The sequence below is a fragment of the Crocodylus porosus genome, unplaced genomic scaffold (genome assembly GCF_001723895.1).
Source record: "Crocodylus porosus isolate Cpor-Errol unplaced genomic scaffold, CroPor_comp1, whole genome shotgun sequence".
NCBI lineage: Eukaryota > Metazoa > Chordata > Crocodylia > Crocodylidae > Crocodylus > Crocodylus porosus.
The window spans coordinates 5720117-5739455 of record NW_017728916.1 but is presented as its reverse complement, the minus strand read 5'-3'; the positions used below and the strand labels follow the sequence as shown (position 1 = coordinate 5739455).

Here is a 19339-nt window from a genome sequence, read left to right as displayed (position 1 = left end):
TTCACTGTCAGGCCGGCTAGGATCTGGAACCAACTTCCAAGGGAAGTGGTGCTGGCTCCTACCCTGGGGGTCTTTAAGAGGAGGCTTGATGCCTACCTTGCTGGAGTCATTTGAACCCAGTTTTTCTCCTGCCCAGGCAGGGGGGTCGGACTACAAGAGCTACGTCCCTTCTGACCTGACTTCTATGATTCTGTGATATGATAAAAGGGAGGAAGGAGGACCCAGGAAACTATAGGCCTGTTGCCATCCTTCACTGCATATGATCTCCCTTTAGGACAAGAGAAGAGGTTTCAGAAGTCCATTGCTGTCTTTCTACCCCCCTGCCTGGCTTGACTTTTCTTACCAGGCTCTTCCCCTGACCCTTGCAGGATGTGCTGTGTTGTGGCTTTCTGAGGTTGCAGATCTGCAGCCAGCATTGTTGAGAGTTTAACTGGGGCATGTTAACTGTATGCTGTCGTAATGCACAGACTCATGGAAATGGGCCAGCTTTCTACAACTTCCAGCTAAGCACCGACAATGCAGGCATAGCTAGAGTTCAGGGTGTTGAGCATGCATGAATCCAGGGCAGGTTCTTCTGCTCTCCCCCTCCACCCTCAATTCAAGATTGGAAGGAGTCTGGGAGCTTCCCAGGCCTGCCAACACCGAGAATCCCACACTGAGGGGGCCCTCTTTACATGGGATGGCAGTGCAGGTCCCCACTGTCACCCTTGAGCAGAAACAGCTCTTCTCTCCCAGCCTAACACCAGTGCAGTGCAAGGTAAAGTCACTCTTCAGTGTCTTCATGTTCCCGCCTGCTGTCTCTCCTTAGGGGTAGCCCCCTGCCCTCTGTTGGAGCAGACTCAAACAGAGTTGCCCTTAGAAAGGCAGGCTGCAGAGACCCAGCACATAGGCCACCACTGCTGGTGTGAAAAGGGGTGGATCCCTGTCAGTTCTCATTATCTGTGACTCTGCTCTGACCCCCCTCTTTTCTCCAGGGCTCGTCTAGAGGCCTTCTCAGACCACAGCGGGAAGCTGCAGCTCCCCCTGCAGGAGATCATCGACTGGCTCAGTCAGAAGGATGAGGAGCTGTCAGCTCAGCTGCCGCTCCGAGGAGATGTGCTCCTGGTGCAACAGGAGAAAGAAACTCACGCAGTATGTTTCCAGGCTTTCTCTCAGCTCTTGCATCTTCCCTGCCCTCTCTTACCATCTGGGACACGCCCAGGTTCCTTGGTATGGAACCCAAGTACCAGACCTTGCTTGGGTTTCTCAGCCTGTCTGTGCCCACAGCTGTAGCAGTCATTCTCCATGTCCATGCACAGGGTCTTGATCACATATTTCCCTGCTTGCCTCAGGAAGGCAGAGCCAATGCTTTCCAGGAAAGCTCCAGCCCATATTTCCCTCAGTGTCTAACAAGTGAAGGTCATCAGCTGTAGGATACATGTTAAAGAAAATAAAACTGCCTTATTGATTTAAATCCATGTAGGTTCCTGCAATGGGGTATTGAGCTTCAGTTACCCCATTCAGTTTCCTAATGTGCTGTAAGCTTCCTAGCTGTCTGGAAGATAGAGCTGCTTTTGTCTGGGCACACTCACAGCAACTTGACATTCTTCTGAAGTCCAATCCTGTTTGCCTTATCTCAAGTTGACGCAATGCCTGGGATGTGAGAAACCCTTGCTGTGTTGAAGCACACAGCAGGTTCTGATTAACCAGCCTCACTGCATTTGATCTTTGGGGCAGTACAAATCAGTTTCCTCCTTCCTGGTCTCATAATGCACGTTAGCATGATCCAAAGGACTTTTTAATAGTTTACACTGTAGAGCACACCAGTGGTTGGCCATTTCAGACAGACCTTTGATCTACTGTGCTGTCTTTCTTGAATCTCAAGGATGTTTCTCAGCTGACTATCCTTTTATAGCACTAAAGGAGCTTGTGTACCACTTTCTCAAGCAAAGTTTCTTTAACATGCCTGTCACAGCTGCTCAGTGCTGGTAGCTCATCTGTGCACTGGAGTGAGTAGATTGATGCACAGCTCTCAGCTGAGAGTAGGCAGGCTCCTCATTCTCTAACACAGACTGCTGTCTCCTTTTGTTGTGCTGTGCATCTGCAGGCTTTCATGGAAGAGGTGAAGTCTCGGGGTCCCTATATTTATTCAGTCCTGGAGTCAGCACAGGCCTTCCTTTCCCAGCATCCATTTGAAGAATTAGAGGAACCAAATTCTGAAAGCAAAGGTCTGTGACACCTCCCATCCTTGTCCCTGTGTCCATGTGCCATCATTATTTAATCCTGCCTGGTATAATTGTGAGAGAAGATGGCTCACAGTGTGTATTTAGGAAGGGGTGTAATGATTATATACTACCATGTGGCATGAATGAGTGAATGTGATGTGTCAGTATGTGCAGTATCAAGCACAACACAACACTGACAAGGCACAGTGTGATGACCTTGGTACATCCTGTGTTGGGATGGGGCATGATTCCCACAGGATGTGATATAGCACTGTGACATGCTGAGAGTGACCAGTGTTATCTAGGCACGTCAGGCATTGAATGGGATTTGATGAGGTGCCACTTTCTGACAAATAGAACTTACATTCCAGTCCCTCAGCTGAACCCTTGAACCCCAAAGGGCTCTGATGATGATCTGGCTTGGCTCTTGTGGGAGTTTTTTTGTCTTTTTGCCACCCCAGCCCAGGCTGCTGGGAGAGAGGAAGGGCTCAGTCTGCCATTTCTCGCTTTGCTGCTTGGAGGCAGATGTATGCATGCTCTCCTCAGGAGGGGCTTGTGTTACTGGCAATTCCTGTGCTGTTGGGTTGCTTAGCACTGGGATCCCTGCTCTAACTAGTATGTGGCTCCCAAAGACTTGCGTTGTGACCTTTGGCAAATCACTGAGTCTCTGCTCTAGCTTTCTCCTATGTACAAGGAAAATAATACTCCCCTGCCTTGCAAGGAAATTGAGGCAGTTTCACTAACGTGCCAAGCTCTGAAGCTCTTACTCAGACCATTGCTGTCTGGTGCTGTTTTGCCAGGGAAAGTGGTATTCAGATGGCTGGTAAAGGGTTCTCTTAGCCCTCCAGTGGATGTGCAGCATGGCTCCCCTCCTAACTTATTGTGTCACCCCAGGCACCTCTGGTCCTTTTTCAGAGGTGCAATATCAGGCTGTGCTGTAGTGCTCTAGTTGTTGGATTCAGTGAGATGTCTTCTGTACCATGGTAGAATGTCAGGCAAGCTTCTGGAAGGGAGCCTGGCCTTGTGGGCCAAAGCCTCTGCATGTTCATACAGACATTTATGGACAGGCAATATGTGACTCTGGCACCTGGAGGGCCTAGAACATGCAGTCCAGAGCTGTAAGCCTGAGCATGTCCTGAAATCATCCTCTTTACTTTCTGTCTGTCCTTCATTTTCCCCTCTTCCCTGTTCTCTCTGACTTCTCCCCTCTTGCTTCCTCTTGTTTTTTGGGTCTTTCCGGATCACCCTGCATTTCTTCCCCTCTTCACGTCTTCCATGGTTTTCTTACTAGGTTTGGAATTTCACAGTTGCTCTCTGTGTCTCTGCTGCTTTGCTGGTAGATGTCTCACCCCGGCATCGGATCCAGAACATCAGCCGCTTTGTGTGGAAGCAGGCAAACGTGGCTAGTGAGCTGTGGGAGAAGCTCACTGCTCGCTGTGTGGACCAGCACCGTCACATTGAACGGACCCTGGAACAACTGCTGGAGATCAAGGGGGCCATGGAGGAGCTTAGCACCACACTGGACCAGGCAGAGAGTGTGCGGGAAACCTGGGAACCGATTGGGGACCTCTTCATTGATTCTTTACCAGAGCACATCCAGGCAACCAAGGTACAGCTCTTCTGGCCAGGACCCCCTTTCCCTGTCCTTGGGGAGAGAAAGTACTGTTCTCTGGAAAGTACTGGCTGCCTCAGCTCAGCTTCCTCCTACCATGCAATCCAACATGCTTGCACTGCCCGGATTGGACTGTATCAAAATTGTATCCAGGCTCTGATAAAACCACAGACATCACTTCATCCCTCATGTGACTCCACTTTGGCACATAATTTGGGTTCTTGCTGTTCACACTGATAGATCCTCCTGAGGTCTTTTCCAAGGGAGAATGTTCCTTCGTGGTGTCTGCTCAAACGCTGATAAGGTTGCCTGTCTGGGTGGGGAAAGCAAAAGACATTTCTACTCAGGATTGTTCATCAGGATGAACATTGTAAGCAAGTGGACTTGATTCCAGGTAGCAGTAGTGTTCATACCTCCAGCCTGGCATGCAGGCTTTGTCTGAGCTATTTCTGCTGAGTTTTCTAGCAGGCTCAGTGAGGGAAAAGGGCGTTGGTCATGCCATACTCCTCTGCTATGCAGTGCCAACTGCTAGTGTGCCCCAGCTGGTTGGGGCCACTTGAGTGGTATGGGGTGGCTGACTGAGTGACCTGCTGTGTTTTTTCTCTTTCCTTCCTGTTTCTGCTGGTTTTGGGTGTCTGGGCTCTAGCTGTTTAAGGAAGAGCTCTCCCCTATGAAGGATGGAGTGAAGCTAGTTAATGACCTTGCACACCAGCTTGCTATCTCTGATGTTCATCTATCCATGGAGAACTCCCGAGCCTTGGAGCAGATCAACACCCGGTGGAAACAGCTTCAGGTAGAGAAGTGGGGTGTCCTGTGAGAAGCCAACAGTAGTTGGAGATGTTAAAGGAAGGGGCTGTTCAGAGGATGTTGAATTAAGTCAAGGTAACAGAGGCCACCTTGCAGGGGCAGGCATGAGTAGGTGGAGATCAAGGGGGCCATGGAGGAGCTTAGAAACTTCTCAGCTATTGTAAATCAGGACAGCTGCTGTGCCATATAAAGATGCCACACGAGGAGAAATGAAAGTGGTTGCTCATGAGAGAAGGAATGCAAGGATTGCTTAGGAAGGCAGAGGATAAACGTACATGTATCTTTGCTTGTTGGTTGACCTGGATAATCCCCAGGTGGAACATTACAGTGGCCTGTCTGAGTCCATATACAGTGCCTCAAGAACAGTGCTTTGTGCTGAGATACAGGATTGGTTCACTTTAAATTTCAGCTTCCTCTCTTTGCAGACCTCTGTAAATGAGCGGCTGAAACAGCTCCAGGATGCCCACCGGGACTTCGGACCAGGCTCCCAGCACTTCCTCTCCTGTACGTGAGTAGGTCAGCCCAGTAATCCTAGTAAAGGAAAATCCCTGGGTGGGAGCAGTTCAGCACTGTGTATGCTGCAGTTGTTCAGAGAGACCAGAGTGTAGGTCTTCCTTGCTTACTGCCTCACTACACAGGAATTCCCCCTATGTCTTGGTATTCCTTGGCCTTGCTCTGATAGGACAACCCCAGTGACACTACAGACACCTAGAAGAGGCATTATCAAGTGGGCACTCCTAAGTGATACGTGGCATGATCCAAGTTTGGTAATGCTATGTGACCCTGAGGTACAGGGACTTGAGCAGAAGGCACTTCTCATTGCCACGCACCACTTATTCCCATTCACTTAACATCCATGTTAAGGGGATGGGAAAATGGAAGGGGACTGCACCATATCGAGTAACCATTTGTCACCTTAAGAACGTAGAGTGGGTGACACTAGCAGGAGACAGCACCCAGGTGACACTTGGGACTATGCCAGACTCAGCAGCCCTGTGGTGCCAAAGGGCAAGCAGACAGATGGCAGCAAAGAGACAGCTCTCATATTCCATGTGGCTAGTTTGGGGGACAGGAATGTGTGTGATAATGAGGCCTTCATTTTTCACTGCAAGGTGGGAGGGATTCCATTCCCACACATCAGAGCTCTGTCCAGAGGCTCTGGATAGCATAGCAAGTGTTGCATGGAACATATTTCACATGGAGCTGCTGGGCCTGGAGGCCGATGTTTAGAGTCCTCTGTAAATGCAGCCTGACTCCGAGGTGTGGAGAACCTGCACTGTCACTTGTATTCTCGGGGTTTATAGATGCTTACCTCTTCTGCAAATTAGGTTTCATTCGCATGCAGATCTGGGAGAGGCCTTGCTTTCGGGGCCCAGAGGAAAAATGTTAGCGTTGGAGTTGATGAGCCCTGTCTGTGCCAAGGTGCTGGGTGATGGTAGCAAAAAGGTTCCCTTTCCCCAGGTGTTAAATCTAGGTGCTGCAGACAACCAGAACTATAAATCCCCACCTTTAATGTCTCCCCTCTAGATACACAGGACTTGCATGCTAAGGACCAAGGAGTCTAATAACACTAGGGCCCTGGCACGCATTACTGTTATGGTGTGATTAATGTGGTAATGCACCATAATTAAATAACGTGCCATAAAGTGGCAAACTGACCACAAAGATTCCATAAAACACACAAAACATCTCTGTGGCTTGTTTGTATGGTGCCATAAATTGAACGTGTAGCAGCCCCAGGCCAGTGCTGACAATTAGTTGACTGCCAGTTTTGGCATGGGGACAGTGGGGTTGGCATCAGGACTGGGACAGCTCTGCTCCTGATGCTGAATACTGATGGCTGGGAGAATGAAGTTGTAAGGTTTCCTGGCAGAGGGGGTCAAAGGGCTCCAGCCTCTGGGAACCTAACAGTTCCTGAGCCCTGCAGCCTTTTCTGCCTTGCCCTGCAGGGCACTCTAAAATGCTGGATTGTGTAGAGGTGAGCTGAACCCAGTATTTTTAGATGGCATAGGGACCTGGGGTGGGGAGAGGCTCCCTGATCCCAGGGTCTTAGAGCCTTAGGACTTCTAAAAATCATTCATGTAGCTAGGCTGTCCCAGGACTGGGCTTACAATCAGCTGATTATTAGACCTGTTCCCAACAGTCCTGGGTCTGGTTCTAGATTGAAAGCACACCTGACTTTTAAAAGTCACAGGGTACTGGGACCCCGGGTCTGGAACCTGGTGGGGGTTGGGGGCAGTCCTGCGTCTGAGGCAGAGCTGCCCTGTGCCTTGTCTGCAGAACTGGGCTGGAGGCTGATCAGCAGTAGCATAGTTAGGATTTGAAGAATTTTATCATCCATCCCAACCATTGTGCCTCCTGTCATGTTGTGGCATGATGTTCCAGAAAGTTCCTTTAATCCCAGTTGTGCCATTGTTTTAATGTCAGCCAGGGACCTATGAGTGGCAGGTGCTTCCAGATCCAGAGAAGTATTGTATACATGCTCACATATATGCACTCATATCCAGTACATCACTCTGAGGACCACTGGAGTCTTCTTTAAACAAGGGGTCACGCTGACCAGGGACTGCAGCCTCTGATAGTGGCAGTGTCCCAGGTTCTGCCCATAGTCAGATGCAGAGGAGTGGATGTTGAGGGCACAGAGACTTCTGCATTCATATTCTCCCCAGTTCCCCCATCTCTGCTGTCTTCCCTGAGACCAGCGCTTGACAGACTGCAGTCTCTCTTCAGAGAGGATTTTGACCTGGAAGACTGTCTACATTACTTTTGTCTGTGTCTCTGTTTGCAGCCTCTGTCCAGATCCCCTGGGAACGAGCAATTTCACCCAATAAAGTGCCGTACTACATCAAGTGAGTGTGCAGTCAAAGGCTAGAGCATTGGCTGATCCTGATCTCTTCCTACATGTGGTTTTCTGTCTTGGTCTCCTTTGCTCTTTGTTCTTTTTCCATCATCTGTGTGGCTTCCGTCCACCCCTCAAATTCAATAAGTCTTGATGGGGTGGACACAAATACTATCCATTCCAGATCTAGCTGGGTCCCTATGCTAGGGGCCAGAGCCATGGAGAAATCTGAAGAAGCCATGAGGCATTACTGAGGTGACATTTACAGACTGTTAGGATAGGGTGGAGTGCATGGTGTTGGTGGGGAGAAGGAGCTTGGCCTGTGCACTACTGTTAGACACCCCCAGGTGGCTAACGGCAGGCATGGAGATGTCATAGAACAGGACTTGCCTTCCTGACAAGGAGATGAGTGCTGTAGATGGAAAGACTCCAGAGGTTATTAGAGAGGTGGGGCTGAGGAGACATTTCCTAGTGAAGCCGGGAACAAGCTGGGTATATGAAAGGTTTGTTGCACCTGATCCTGCAGAGATGGAGTCCTCCGCCAGAGTGCCTGCATGTGCTGGAGGATCCCCTGGACACAGAGGCCGCCTGAGCAGGGTGTGGGACCCAGGGCAAAGCAGCCTATGTGGAGCCCCACCCCGGCTTCAATCCCAGACCTGAAGAAGCTGCTGCCACCATTGGCAGGGGAGGGGGTGGGGGAATAGTGAGCGGCTGGACACAGCCACTGCTCCACCCAGCTCTGTGGGGCCCCCCCAGAGCACAGGGCCTGGGATGGTTGCCCCAATTTGCACCCCCCCAGGGATGGCCCTGCCTGGACAGGTTCAGTCCTGGAAAAAGTAGCATGTGAGACTGCTCTGCACCAGTATCCTGAGGTAGAGAGACTGGAATAGTAAAGTGAAGGCCGGTCCTGGGGTGGGGGGGAGGTGTCTCAACTGCGTGTTGTGTGACCGTGGGGGCTTCTTAGCCAGGAAATGGGATGAAAAGGAGGAGAATGGCTACTTGCATCCTTGTGCCTGTGGATATGTTTGAAGGTTTGGTTCTCTGTTTGGTTCCCTTCTGCTTTTTCAGCCATCAGGCTCAGACAACGTGCTGGGACCACCCCAAGATGACAGAGCTGTACCAGACACTGGGTAAGGACCCCCTGGAGAACGCTGCTTCTATCCAGGTGCTTGTGCAGTGGGATGCAGGACAGTCCCCAACTTTCCCTGCCAAGTGGAAGAATGCCTTCTGTTTGGCTCTCCTCAATGTCTTTGTGGTAGAGTCTGCACAGGACTCATCCCAGCCTTGGGTCTGATGCTGTGCTGCCTGCCCTCTCACTCCCACATGCTCACTCTAACTCATGTTCTGCCCCTGACAGAGGGTTTTGTCTCTGTCCTTTGTAGACTGGACCCTCTTGCTTGGGTCTTGTGTTAATTCAGATGGCATTTCCCCTGCAAACCCTGTGATCAGCAAATATTCCTTTTCCTGCCCCTGAAGAAAAAAATGCACAGTTGGGTTTCTCTTTGTTTTGCAGCTGATTTGAACAACATTAAGTTCTCTGCATATCGGACGGCCATGAAGCTGCGCCGTGTCCAGAAGGCTCTGCGATGTAAGTACCCATGCTCCCCCTGCTCATGTCTGCACCTCTTTGCCCTGCACGGGGCAGGAACAGCTGTGGGGGCAAGCAGAAAGCGTTTAGTGTTGGCTTGATCAAATTAATTTCACCAGTTGTGTTCAAAGATTGTGCAGGTGCTTCCTGGCTTTGACTCCCTCTATGCCTTCTGTGGCTTTTCAGTCCCATTTTCCTCTTTCATGTGTTTTTTCTTCCATCTCCCCTGTTGCTGTGTAAGATCCACACAGACAATAGAGGAAACTGACTCACTGTGTAATGAGACCAATGGCGCAGATAGTGCTCACCAATGCACAGACTGGGCACAATGGGATACTAGAGAAGTGCTGTATATCCTGTAGCTTTTTGGTGATTGAACTCGGGTGTTAGCTGTACCAGCAGGTGAGGAGAAGACCAGGCAGAAGCATGGGTTTTAAGATGACTCTGTGTCTCTGTGTTTGTGTAATCCCAAAGGCACTTCTGCCCTAGTGTTCTTAGAGGAAAGGGCTTCCCTAAATACCTCTAGATCCCTCTCCTCTCAGTTCTGATCAATGTTGTTTTTGTTCTTTATCTTACAATGTTTTCCTCTGGTTTCTGCTCTCTCTGCCCCTTGACTGCTCAGTGGACATGGTGACTTTGGCCACAGCCTTGGAAATCTTCAGTGAGCATGAGTTGCAGCCCAGTGACCGGGTAATGGACGTGGTTGAGGTCATCCACTGCCTGACAGCTCTCTACGAGCGTCTGGAGGAAGAAAGGGGCATCCTGGTCAATGTTCCACTCTGCGTGGACATGAGTCTCAACTGGCTGCTCAATGTATTTGATAGGTATTTGCTGTCTGCCTGCGGGACTCTTTTCAGAACCATGAAACTGGGAGCTGGCATGCAGCCCAGGCACCGTGCTGAGGGAAACCTTTCTGATGGAGTTCTGGCAGGCATTCCCAAGGCAGTGCTATGAGGCAGTTCTCACTGCCTGGGGCTGGGGTCCAGCTGGCAGAGACAGGGCATTGCTGTGAAGAAGGTCGCCTTGCAAGTGGCCAGCTGGCATCAAAGAGGCATTGCCAGAAGGGAACTCCACTACTGAACTCCCAGTAGACACCAATTGAGCTCTGTTAGGAAAATTACCTTCACAAAATTGAGGGGAGCTGAGTATTTTGCCCTTTGCTTTCAGTGGTCGCAGTGGGAAGATGCGAGCTCTCTCGTTCAAGACTGGCGTTGCATGTATGTGCGGCACGGAGGTGAAGGAGAAATTCCAGTGTGAGTCATTCCCTGGGGGTTCCATGGAAAAGCTGGGTTCTAGCAGGGGAGGTTTCCTGGATCTGTGAAGTTTCTGGGCAAGAAGGACTGCCTGTTGGGGACAGAGAGAAGCAGCCTTCCTGCTGTGACTAATCCCTTTGCCTCACTGCTTCCCCTTCTCTAAATCCCACACCTAATTTAGTAGGCTGGGGACTGTGTTTTTTACTGCTGGGTTGCATGCGCATATGCACACGCACATGCACACACACGCAGACTCTGAACTTAGCTGAGGCAAAAAGGGGCCCTGTTTCAGGGAAGAGATCCCAGCTTTGCTTCCTTTCCTCATACCTTTCACCCACCACTGAAATCTGCATCTCCATACCCCCAGGCATTGAGGGGGGAGCTCTCTCCCCAGCTTCTACATGTATAGTAATGTGTCTGTGCTGTTGTTCTTTTGCCCCTGTTCTGCTCTCTGTGGGCTCACCCTTCCACCCAAAAGACCTCTTTAGCCAGGTGGCAAACCCTGGTGGCTTGTGTGACCAGCGGCACCTTGGCATCCTGCTGCATGAGGCCATCCAGGTTCCACGCCAGCTGGGAGAGGTGGCAGCATTTGGAGGCAGCAATGTGGAGCCCAGTGTCCGCAGCTGCTTCCGCTTTGTAAGTATCATGGTGGGGACATTTCTGTCCTGTCTTCTGACTTCTGCGGTTCCACCCAGTGGGCAAGGAGAGAGCAGCTGTGCTGGCTCAGAGGGAGATGCCAGTCACAGCTGTCATTCTGGTGTCCTCTCTGAGAAGGGTAGGAGTGGAAATGGGGGAATATGCTGGCTAGCAGGTGCCTTGGCCACACTCCCTTGCTTAGTCACTGGAGTTGTGATTTGTGCTGGGCTTAGCTCCTGTTTTCCTCTTTCCCTAGAGTAATGGGAAACCTGTGATTGAGGTCTCCCAGTTCCTGGAATGGGCCAACCTGGAGCCACAGTCCATGGTATGGCTGGCTGTCCTGCACAGAGTGACCATTGCTGAACAAGTGAAGCACCAGACCAAATGTTCTGTCTGCAGGCAGTGTCCTATCAAAGGCTTCAGGTAGGCAGCACAGCCACAGCTGAAGTCACTATGGAATGACATAGGAATCAGTGATAATTGGGCTACACTGAGGTGAATTCTGCCCAAGTACTACACAGACAGAGGCTTTGTTTCAGGGCCTCAGTGAAAAGTGTCTGGTGCTGCTTGGTGCAGCACATGGGGAGGGGTTGTGGGGCTTATTGCCTCTAGTTGGTTGTTCTGGAACCTGGCTTGGGCTAGGATCAACGAGAAGTTGGTACCACCACCTGTCCTCTGTGAAATGAGCTGAATGCATTCTCAGTGCATAAATACGTGTCAGAAATCACCACTACAGCTTGTTCTATAACTGGGCCCCATGCTGGCAACCTCAGCAGTGACCCAGAATGAACGAGGTGACTGAGCTGACTTCTCCCATCTTTAGAAAGAGATGTATCTTTAGACCGAGTTAAGATATAATCTTATTAGGGCGGGTAATACAAATAAACTTCACAGAGAACAAACAGCCTCTCTCTTGCCTCCTTGGGGAAAGAGCAGCTGGAAAGTCAGTTATTTATTTGCCTGCACATAGACAATCTGCAACTATGGACCTTCCAATTTCCTGGTGTAGTGCCAGTCCAGGTTGAGGCACTAGAGGGGAACGCCTGCCTTGTCCACATTGTGCCTGGCATGTGTGATGATCTCTAGGGCATCAAAAATGTTACAGTGAAGTGTGTGTGCTGGGGTAGCTGAAGCCTGATAATATGTTGTTGTTTTTAATATAACAGACAGTTCTAGCTAGACAGCAGCTGGAACAGGTGATGGAAAAATGTTCTTTGCCCTGAGCTGGTGGAACATTCAGGGGTGGCCTGTGACTATGATGACTAAATAATTTAAGCACCTACAATAGCAGGATTTCATATCAGCCTCTCCCCACCAGCAGCAATTGAGGGAGCCTGCTGCTGTATTGGGAGCAGTGAGAACTCAGTGTTTTTAGAATCAGTTGTATGCAAGAAAAAAACAGCCTTGTACTATGTGGGCCAGGTGCACTGAACCACAATGAGGTCTCAACCCGGCAGTCTTCCTGGGGGTCTCCCGGATGTTGCTTCCTCACAGGTTGTTGCTATCTCCCCAGCTTCTCTTCATCTTCCCAGATATAGAAGCCTGAAGCAGTTCAATGTGGATATCTGTCAGACCTGCTTCCTGACAGGGCGAGCCAGCAAAGGGAATAAGTTGCACTATCCCATCATGGAGTACTATACGCCGGTAAGGAGCTGTGGCTGAGCATTCCTTGCTTTGTGTAGTCAGGGAGCCAGGAGCAGTCAACATGGGCTATTCCAGGGGACTGTTCATTCAGCACTGGGTCAGAACTGGGTATCTTTCCTGCCATCATTATGCATGGGCAGCTCAAGGAATGCTTCTCTCGACTCCACATGAGCCTGGTGGAAGCTACCTACATGGTTCTACACTGCAGATTATGAAGCTGTAACAGTAAATTCAGCTGCTGCCTGCCCTGCAACAATTTAGAAATAGGCAGTGATATTAGATATATGTGCATATGCCTATAAGTAACATGTCATGCTCATTTAAGTCCTTGTGTTTGGGCTCTCATGTGCTTATTCCATGCTATATGCATGCACATGGTTACAGTCTGGAAAATGCCTCCCTCTCTATCTAGTTCAAGGCCAGACTTGGAGGACTGCTTTCTTTTGGATGTCTCCATCCCTCACTTACTAGAGTCTCTGTCTTTCTGCAGACTACGTCTAGTGAGAACATGAGAGACTTTGCTACAACCCTAAAAAACAAGTTCCGGTCGAAGCAGTACTTCAGCAAGCACCCGCAGAGGGGATACCTGCCTGTCCAGTCTGTGCTTGAAGCTGACTTTTCAGAGACGTAAGTGCTGGCCTGAAGACTGGTGCTACCTTGGCCCTGCCTAAAACAGACCCCACAGAAAGGACCTGCCCACTGAGGTGCAGGTGTGGGATTCTAGTCCCCGAGACAGGAGAGGCCAGGGGATGAAGGGTTCAGTTAGAGAAGACAGCTTGGGTGTCTGTGGTGGCTGGAACGGAGTCTAGATCTTGGAAGAACAGAGATTTTCATTGCCTTGCACAGAGGGAGGGTTTGGTTGAGATACTGCTTCCATCTTCCTGCTTGACCTTTATGGGAGCAATGAGTCTCCAGCCAGCCCCTAGTTCTTCTGGTCCTAAATGAGATTAGGGCTGTACCTATGAGCCATAACTTTGAGTAAAGACTGCAGTGTTTTGCTAACCAGTGTGTGTGTCTTCCAGACCAGCCTCCTCCCCGATGCTACCACATGCTGATACCCACTCCCGGATTGAGCACTTTGCCAGCAGGTACTATGCTATAGGCACCAGAACAGGAGTGAAGGAGAGTAGTGGGTAGGCGCAGTCCAGCACTTCAGCCAAAGGCTGTCTGTAAGACCTTCCCCACACCTCCCCACCCCCCCGCCTTCCACTACATTCACTTCACTGGTATGACTTATGGCTAACATTGCCTTAGATCAGCTCCAGACTGTGGTGCCACCTTCCTGACAGGTGTGAGGTAGTGACCAAACTTAAGGAGCCCTTTTGGAGTGGGATGCCCAAATGAATGACCTGTCTTATCCCACCTGCACTGCTGTTGCTTTTGGCTGGGATGCAGCTGTTATATTTATACAAGATCTTTATTTTCACTGAGAACTTCCTACTTACAAGCGTGCAGCTGAAGTTTAGCAGGGGCTCTTCTGAAAGAAGGAAGTGATTGAGTCCTTCATGCCTTGGCCTATCAGCAGCTTTTCCCAGCAGCCCTGTTTCAGACTGATCCATGTAGCATTCTGTGGTTCTTGCATAGTGCCCTTATAATCATCATTAAATTAATTCTCCCAGTGCCCGGGGGGGGCAGAGCTTATCCCCATTGTGTACATGAGGAACTGAGGCACAGACAGACTTGCTGAAGACTATGCAAGGTAATAGGAATTGAACCTGCATAGTGCCATCACCATTGCACCCACCTTTCATATAGCACTGCAGCACTTGTGAATGTGAAAAGATCTGCCAGTTGTGAGGCCGGGATGGCCTCACCAAAGAGGGTGCATTCTCCCAAAACAAATTTTCTAGATGAACAGTTTCTTCCTAAAAAATACAAAATTATTTAGGATCTAAATAGAAGCTGAGTGACAAGACATCCTGGGACAGAACAACTGGGCAGGATTCTAGTGCAGGGACCCGAAGAAGTATAGGTACAAGGAATGGATATACAGGCCCAATGACTCTCCTGGGAAGGTATTAATCTGGTTTTGTCTCCTCCAGGCTCGCAGAGATGGAAAGTCAGAACTGTTCCTTCTTTAATGACAGTTTGTCCCCAGATGATAGCCTGTGAGTGGTGCATCTTTTATATGTTTTGAATGTGTTTGTCCATACAGGGAGATGCTGAGGTTCTCTCTCTCCAGGGGTTTTGAGAAGAGTGCTTGCCTCCCCGCACACTTTACCCACCCCTGTCCTGTCTGTGGTACATAGTAAACATCTCTCCACGGGAATGGAACCAGGAGGTCTTATCCTTTGCTCTAAGGAATAGATCAGTTTAGTACGCAACTTGTACAATCTTCTGTACAAATCATGTCCATGTGCTGCAAAAAAGCTAATAGAATTCTGGGATGTCTTAACAAGGAATGTCATAGGCAAGTTGTGGGAAGCGGTTCTTCCACATGTTTCAGTACATGTGGCCTGGCTCATGGGTATTGTGGCCAGTTTAGACATCACACTTCAGACAAGGTGTGAACAAATTGGCAAGCATTCAAAGGATAGCAACCAAATGATTAGTGGTTTCGAAAACATGACAAATGAGGTAAGGTTGGAGGAATTTTATAGTATAGAGAAGAAAAGACTAGGAGGGTTTAATAACAGTCTTTTGGTACAAAAAGGGCAGTTTTAAAGAAAATAATCAATTGTTTTTGGGTCCACAAAGGACAAGACAAGAAATAACAGGCTTAAACATACACAGGGAATATTTAAGGTAGCTATTAGGGAGGACTTTCTAACCAAGAGCGTGGTGTTAAGCATTGGAATAAACTGCCTGGAGAGGCTATGGAATCTACATTGTTGTATGTTTTTAAGGGCAGGTTAGACAAACATTTGCCTGGGGTGGTTTAGATTGTCCTGCTTTGAGCAGGGAGTTGGACTAGATGACCTCCCTTCCAACCCTATGATTCCATGGCTGTGTTTTCCACACAGCCCTCTGGTTGGCTTTCCATCACTGATGCCTCTCCTCCTGGGGTTTGTGACAGGGATGAGGATCAGTACCTGTTGCGCCACTCCAGTCCAATCACAGACCGAGAACCAGTGGGCAGCCAGCAGGCCAAGGACAGTGTCAACACCAATGATAAGGGGGAGCTGGAGAGAATCCTGGCCCATTTAGAGGATGAAAACAGGTATGTATGTGGGTGAATGCCCAAGCTGGAATATGAGAGTGTGTCAAAGGGCAAAGGAACCAGGAACAGCATGCCAGCCCAGCAACTGGGAGTCTGGAGCAGGACCAGGGAAATGCTGACAGAGCCTTGAGGAAAAGACATAGAAAAAAGGATTTGAAGTATCCAGCTAATGTAGCTTACATAGGTGGGGAGACACGAGGCCCATCTTCAGGCACTGGGAAGGGGAACTCATATAATCAGAGAATCCGTTGGTACAGCTTGGTATAATGGTTTGGGGGGCTGGGGAAAGGGATATCTAGGCTGAACATTAGAGACTTTCTTCTTCAGTGTATGAGGTGCTAGGTCCACAAAGAGGAGGAGTGGACAATAATTTAAGCTGGAGGCCACTTAGGGAGTTTTGGTGAGCTGCCGTGGGACAGGTCAGCACCCCTTTCTCCCTCCTGCCCCCCCTACAGATCAGCAAAACTCCTTAAGTAGCTCTTCTCCACACTTAGCTGGGATGGGGCCACAGAGTGTCAGGGCTGGGACCAGGAACATGAGGCAGTGACAGCACAGGGCCTGGGGCAGAGTCATGATCCACTGCCTTCACACTCCTGCAACAGGTGCTGGTTCTACAGGCAAGGGTGGGTGGGGAGCAGATTTCACCTCTGCCCCAGGCTGTGGCCCCATGTTGTCACTGCCCGCAATCCCAGTGTCTCAGTGGAGACCGGCTGGGACCCATATAGGCAGGGCATGTGGCCAGGTGGGTGGAATGGGGCTGTGGGTGAGCAAGGACCTGCATCCAGGAATGGAATAGTTTCATAGTTGGTAGGGTCAGAAGGGACCTGGGCAGATCAAGTTCGACCCCCTGCTATGGACAGGAAAGAACACTGGGGTCAGATGACCCCAGCTAGATGATTATCTGACCTCCTTTTGAAGACCCCCAGGGTATGAGTGAGCACCACTTTCCTTGGAAGTTGGTTCCCGATCCTGGCCACCCTGACTGTGAAGTAGTGCTTCCTGATGTCTAGCTTGAACCTACTCTAAATCAGCTTGTGGCCATTATTCCTAGTTACTGCTGGTAGTGCTCAGGGGAGCAGGGACTCTCCCGTTCCCTGCAGATCCCCCCCGGTAAGTTTTTATAGCTGGCCACCAGATCCCCTCTTTAGCTTTCTCTTGCGGAGGCTCAACAGGTTCAGGTCCCATAGCCTCTCTTCATAGGGCCTGCCCTACTGCCCCCTGACCATGCGAGTGGCCCTCCTCTGGGTCCTCTCAATTCTGTCCACATCCCTCCTGAAGTGCAGCTCCCGGAACTGGACGCAGTACTCCAACTGCAGCCTGACCAGTGTCACATAGAGGGGAAGGATCACTTCCTTGGACCTGCTCGTGATGCATCTGTGGATGCATGACAAGGTTCGGGTTAGCCTTACTGACCATACCTCACATTGGTGGCCTATATTCATCTTGGAATCAATGATGACTCCAAGATCCTTTTCTGCCTCTGTGCTGATGAGAAGGAAGTTCCCCAGCCTGTAGGTATGCTGCTGGTTCTTCCTCCCCAGGTGCAGTACCCTGCACTTGTCAGTATTGAATCCCATCCTATTCTCATCTGCCTACCCCTGTAATCTATCCAGATGTAGTTGTAGCCTATTCCTTCTAGCATGCCCACTTCTCCTCATATCTTAGTGTCATCTGCGAATTTGAACAAGGTGCTTTTCACCCCCTTGTCCAAGTCGCTTATAAAGATTTTGAACAGTACGGGCCTGAGGACCGAGCCCTGGGGGACTCCACTGCCCACATCCCTCCAGGTCAAAAATGACCCATCCACCACCACTCTGGGTGCGGCCCTCCAGCCAGTTTGTGACCCATCTAACTGTGTAGGCGTTGACACCACAGACACCTAATTTTTTAATGAGACACAGTATCGAAGGCCTTCCTAAAGTCCAGAAAGACTACATCCACTGCAACACCTGCGTCCAAGGATTTTGTGACCTGGTCATAAAAGGCAGTCAGGTTGATCTTACAGGACCTTCCCCTAATGAACCCATGCTGGTTGCCCCTGAGCATAATCTCCCCTGCTGGTCCCTCACAGATGTGCTCCTGGATAATTTTCTCAAAGAACTTCCCCAGGACTGAGGTAAGACTAATGGGCCTATAGTTACCTGGGTCCTCCTTCCTCCCTTTTTTTTGAAAATGGGGACCACATCGGTTCTTTTCCAGTCCTCTGGCACCTGGCCAGAGCACCATAAGTGCTCGTAAAGCTGTGCCAGGGGTTCTGCAATGACCCCTACCAATTCCGTCAGCACCCTGGGGTGGAAGTCATCTGGACCTGCTGATTTAAACACGTCCAGCCCCACCAGAAGTTCCCTAACTAGGTCCCCCCTGACCCTGGGCCTGGCAGTGCCTTTCCTGAGTCCATCTGGAACCCTGGTGGGGGAGATGTCCTGGTCCTTGCTTAGAAAAATGGAGGCAAAGAATTTGTTAAAGAGGTCAGCTTTATCATCTGGTGCAACCACCAGATTGCCAACCGTGTCCTGCAGGTGCCCCGCATTACCTGGTGCCTTCATTTTACTCTCTATGTATTTAAAAAAGGACTTCTTGTTATCTTTGATCCTGGTTGCTAGTCCTAGTTCTGTTTCTGTCTTAGCCTTCCTAACAGCCCCCCTACAGTCTTGAGCAATGGACTCAATATCCTCCTTGGTGATAGCCCCTCCCTTCCACCGGGTGTACACCTCCTTTTTAGCTTTCAGACATTCCTGAATGCCTTTGGCGAGCCATGGGGGCTTTTGAGCACTCTTGCCCCCTTTGATTTGCATTGGGACCATCACCCTTTGGGCTTGGAGGATCATCTCCTTCAGGAACAACCACTTGTCTTGGACTCCCAATTCCCTTACCCTCTGGGACCTCAGTGCCTCTTCGACTAATCTCCTTAACTCACTGAAATTGGCCCTCCTGAACTCAAGGGCTACTGCCTTGCTGCAGGCCTTTGACACCCTGCTGTCACCCAGGTGGTTGAAAACCTGCAGTCCCCTCACCAGGTCGTCACCTGTGGCCAGGACCAGGTCCAGCAAGGTATTTCCCCTGGTGGGGCTGTGTACCTCCTGGGTTAGATGGAGGTCCTGTATCTCAGCTAGGAACCTACATGAATGATCAGACCTGGCTAACTGCTCTTCCCAGCAGATGTCTGGATAGTTTAGGTCACCCATGATGACCACATCCCTTGACTTAACTGCATCCGCGAGCTAACCTGAGAATTCCCCCTGGTTGGGTGGTCTGTAGTAGACCCCCACCATTAAGTCCCTTTCCCCTCAACCCCCGCTGTATTCTTACCCAGAGCACTTCAGTTTGCCCCTCGTCTGACCGTCCTGTTAGCTGAGGATGTGTATTACTGTTTGACGTAGAGCACCATGCCCCTGCCTTTCCATCCAAGTTCTATCCCGCCTGTGCAGTCTGTAGCCTTTAACATTTACCGCCCAATCATGGGTTGAATCCCACCAGGTTTCAGTGAGCCCCACTATGTCTGGGTTTGTGTTAACTAGCAGGAGGACAAGTTCCTCCTGCTTGAGCATTAGTGTAGAGGCAGTTAAGGCCTCCTATGGGTGCATGCGCGCCACGCC

The 19339-nt window shown here is 50.1% G+C and overlaps 1 protein-coding gene across 8 annotated transcripts in view; it reads left to right on the top strand.

Annotated features, from left to right (window-relative positions):
- The window catches only part of DRP2 (dystrophin related protein 2), a 60738-nt gene that overhangs the window by 23734 nt on the left and 17665 nt on the right, over nt 1-19339 (top strand). For 6 of the 8 annotated variants that reach the window (XM_019536303.1, XM_019536302.1, XM_019536300.1 and 3 more), the window contains 17 exons: nt 975-1131; nt 2087-2207; nt 3545-3813; nt 4463-4609; nt 5049-5127; nt 7412-7472; nt 8531-8592; nt 8976-9050; nt 9673-9874; nt 10218-10303; nt 10782-10939; nt 11196-11362; nt 12472-12583; nt 13074-13210; nt 13606-13671; nt 14626-14691; nt 15600-15743. In XM_019536303.1, coding sequence (XP_019391848.1) covers nt 975-1131; nt 2087-2207; nt 3545-3813; nt 4463-4609; nt 5049-5127; nt 7412-7472; nt 8531-8592; nt 8976-9050; nt 9673-9874; nt 10218-10303; nt 10782-10939; nt 11196-11362; nt 12472-12583; nt 13074-13210; nt 13606-13671; nt 14626-14691; nt 15600-15743 — 2109 coding nt within the window. The remainder of the gene's footprint in view (nt 1-974; nt 1132-2086; nt 2208-3544; nt 3814-4462; nt 4610-5048; nt 5128-7411; nt 7473-8530; nt 8593-8975; nt 9051-9672; nt 9875-10217; nt 10304-10781; nt 10940-11195; nt 11363-12471; nt 12584-13073; nt 13211-13605; nt 13672-14625; nt 14692-15599; nt 15744-19339) is intronic. The other 2 variants (XR_002101344.1, XM_019536306.1) reach the window with 2 other exon arrangements.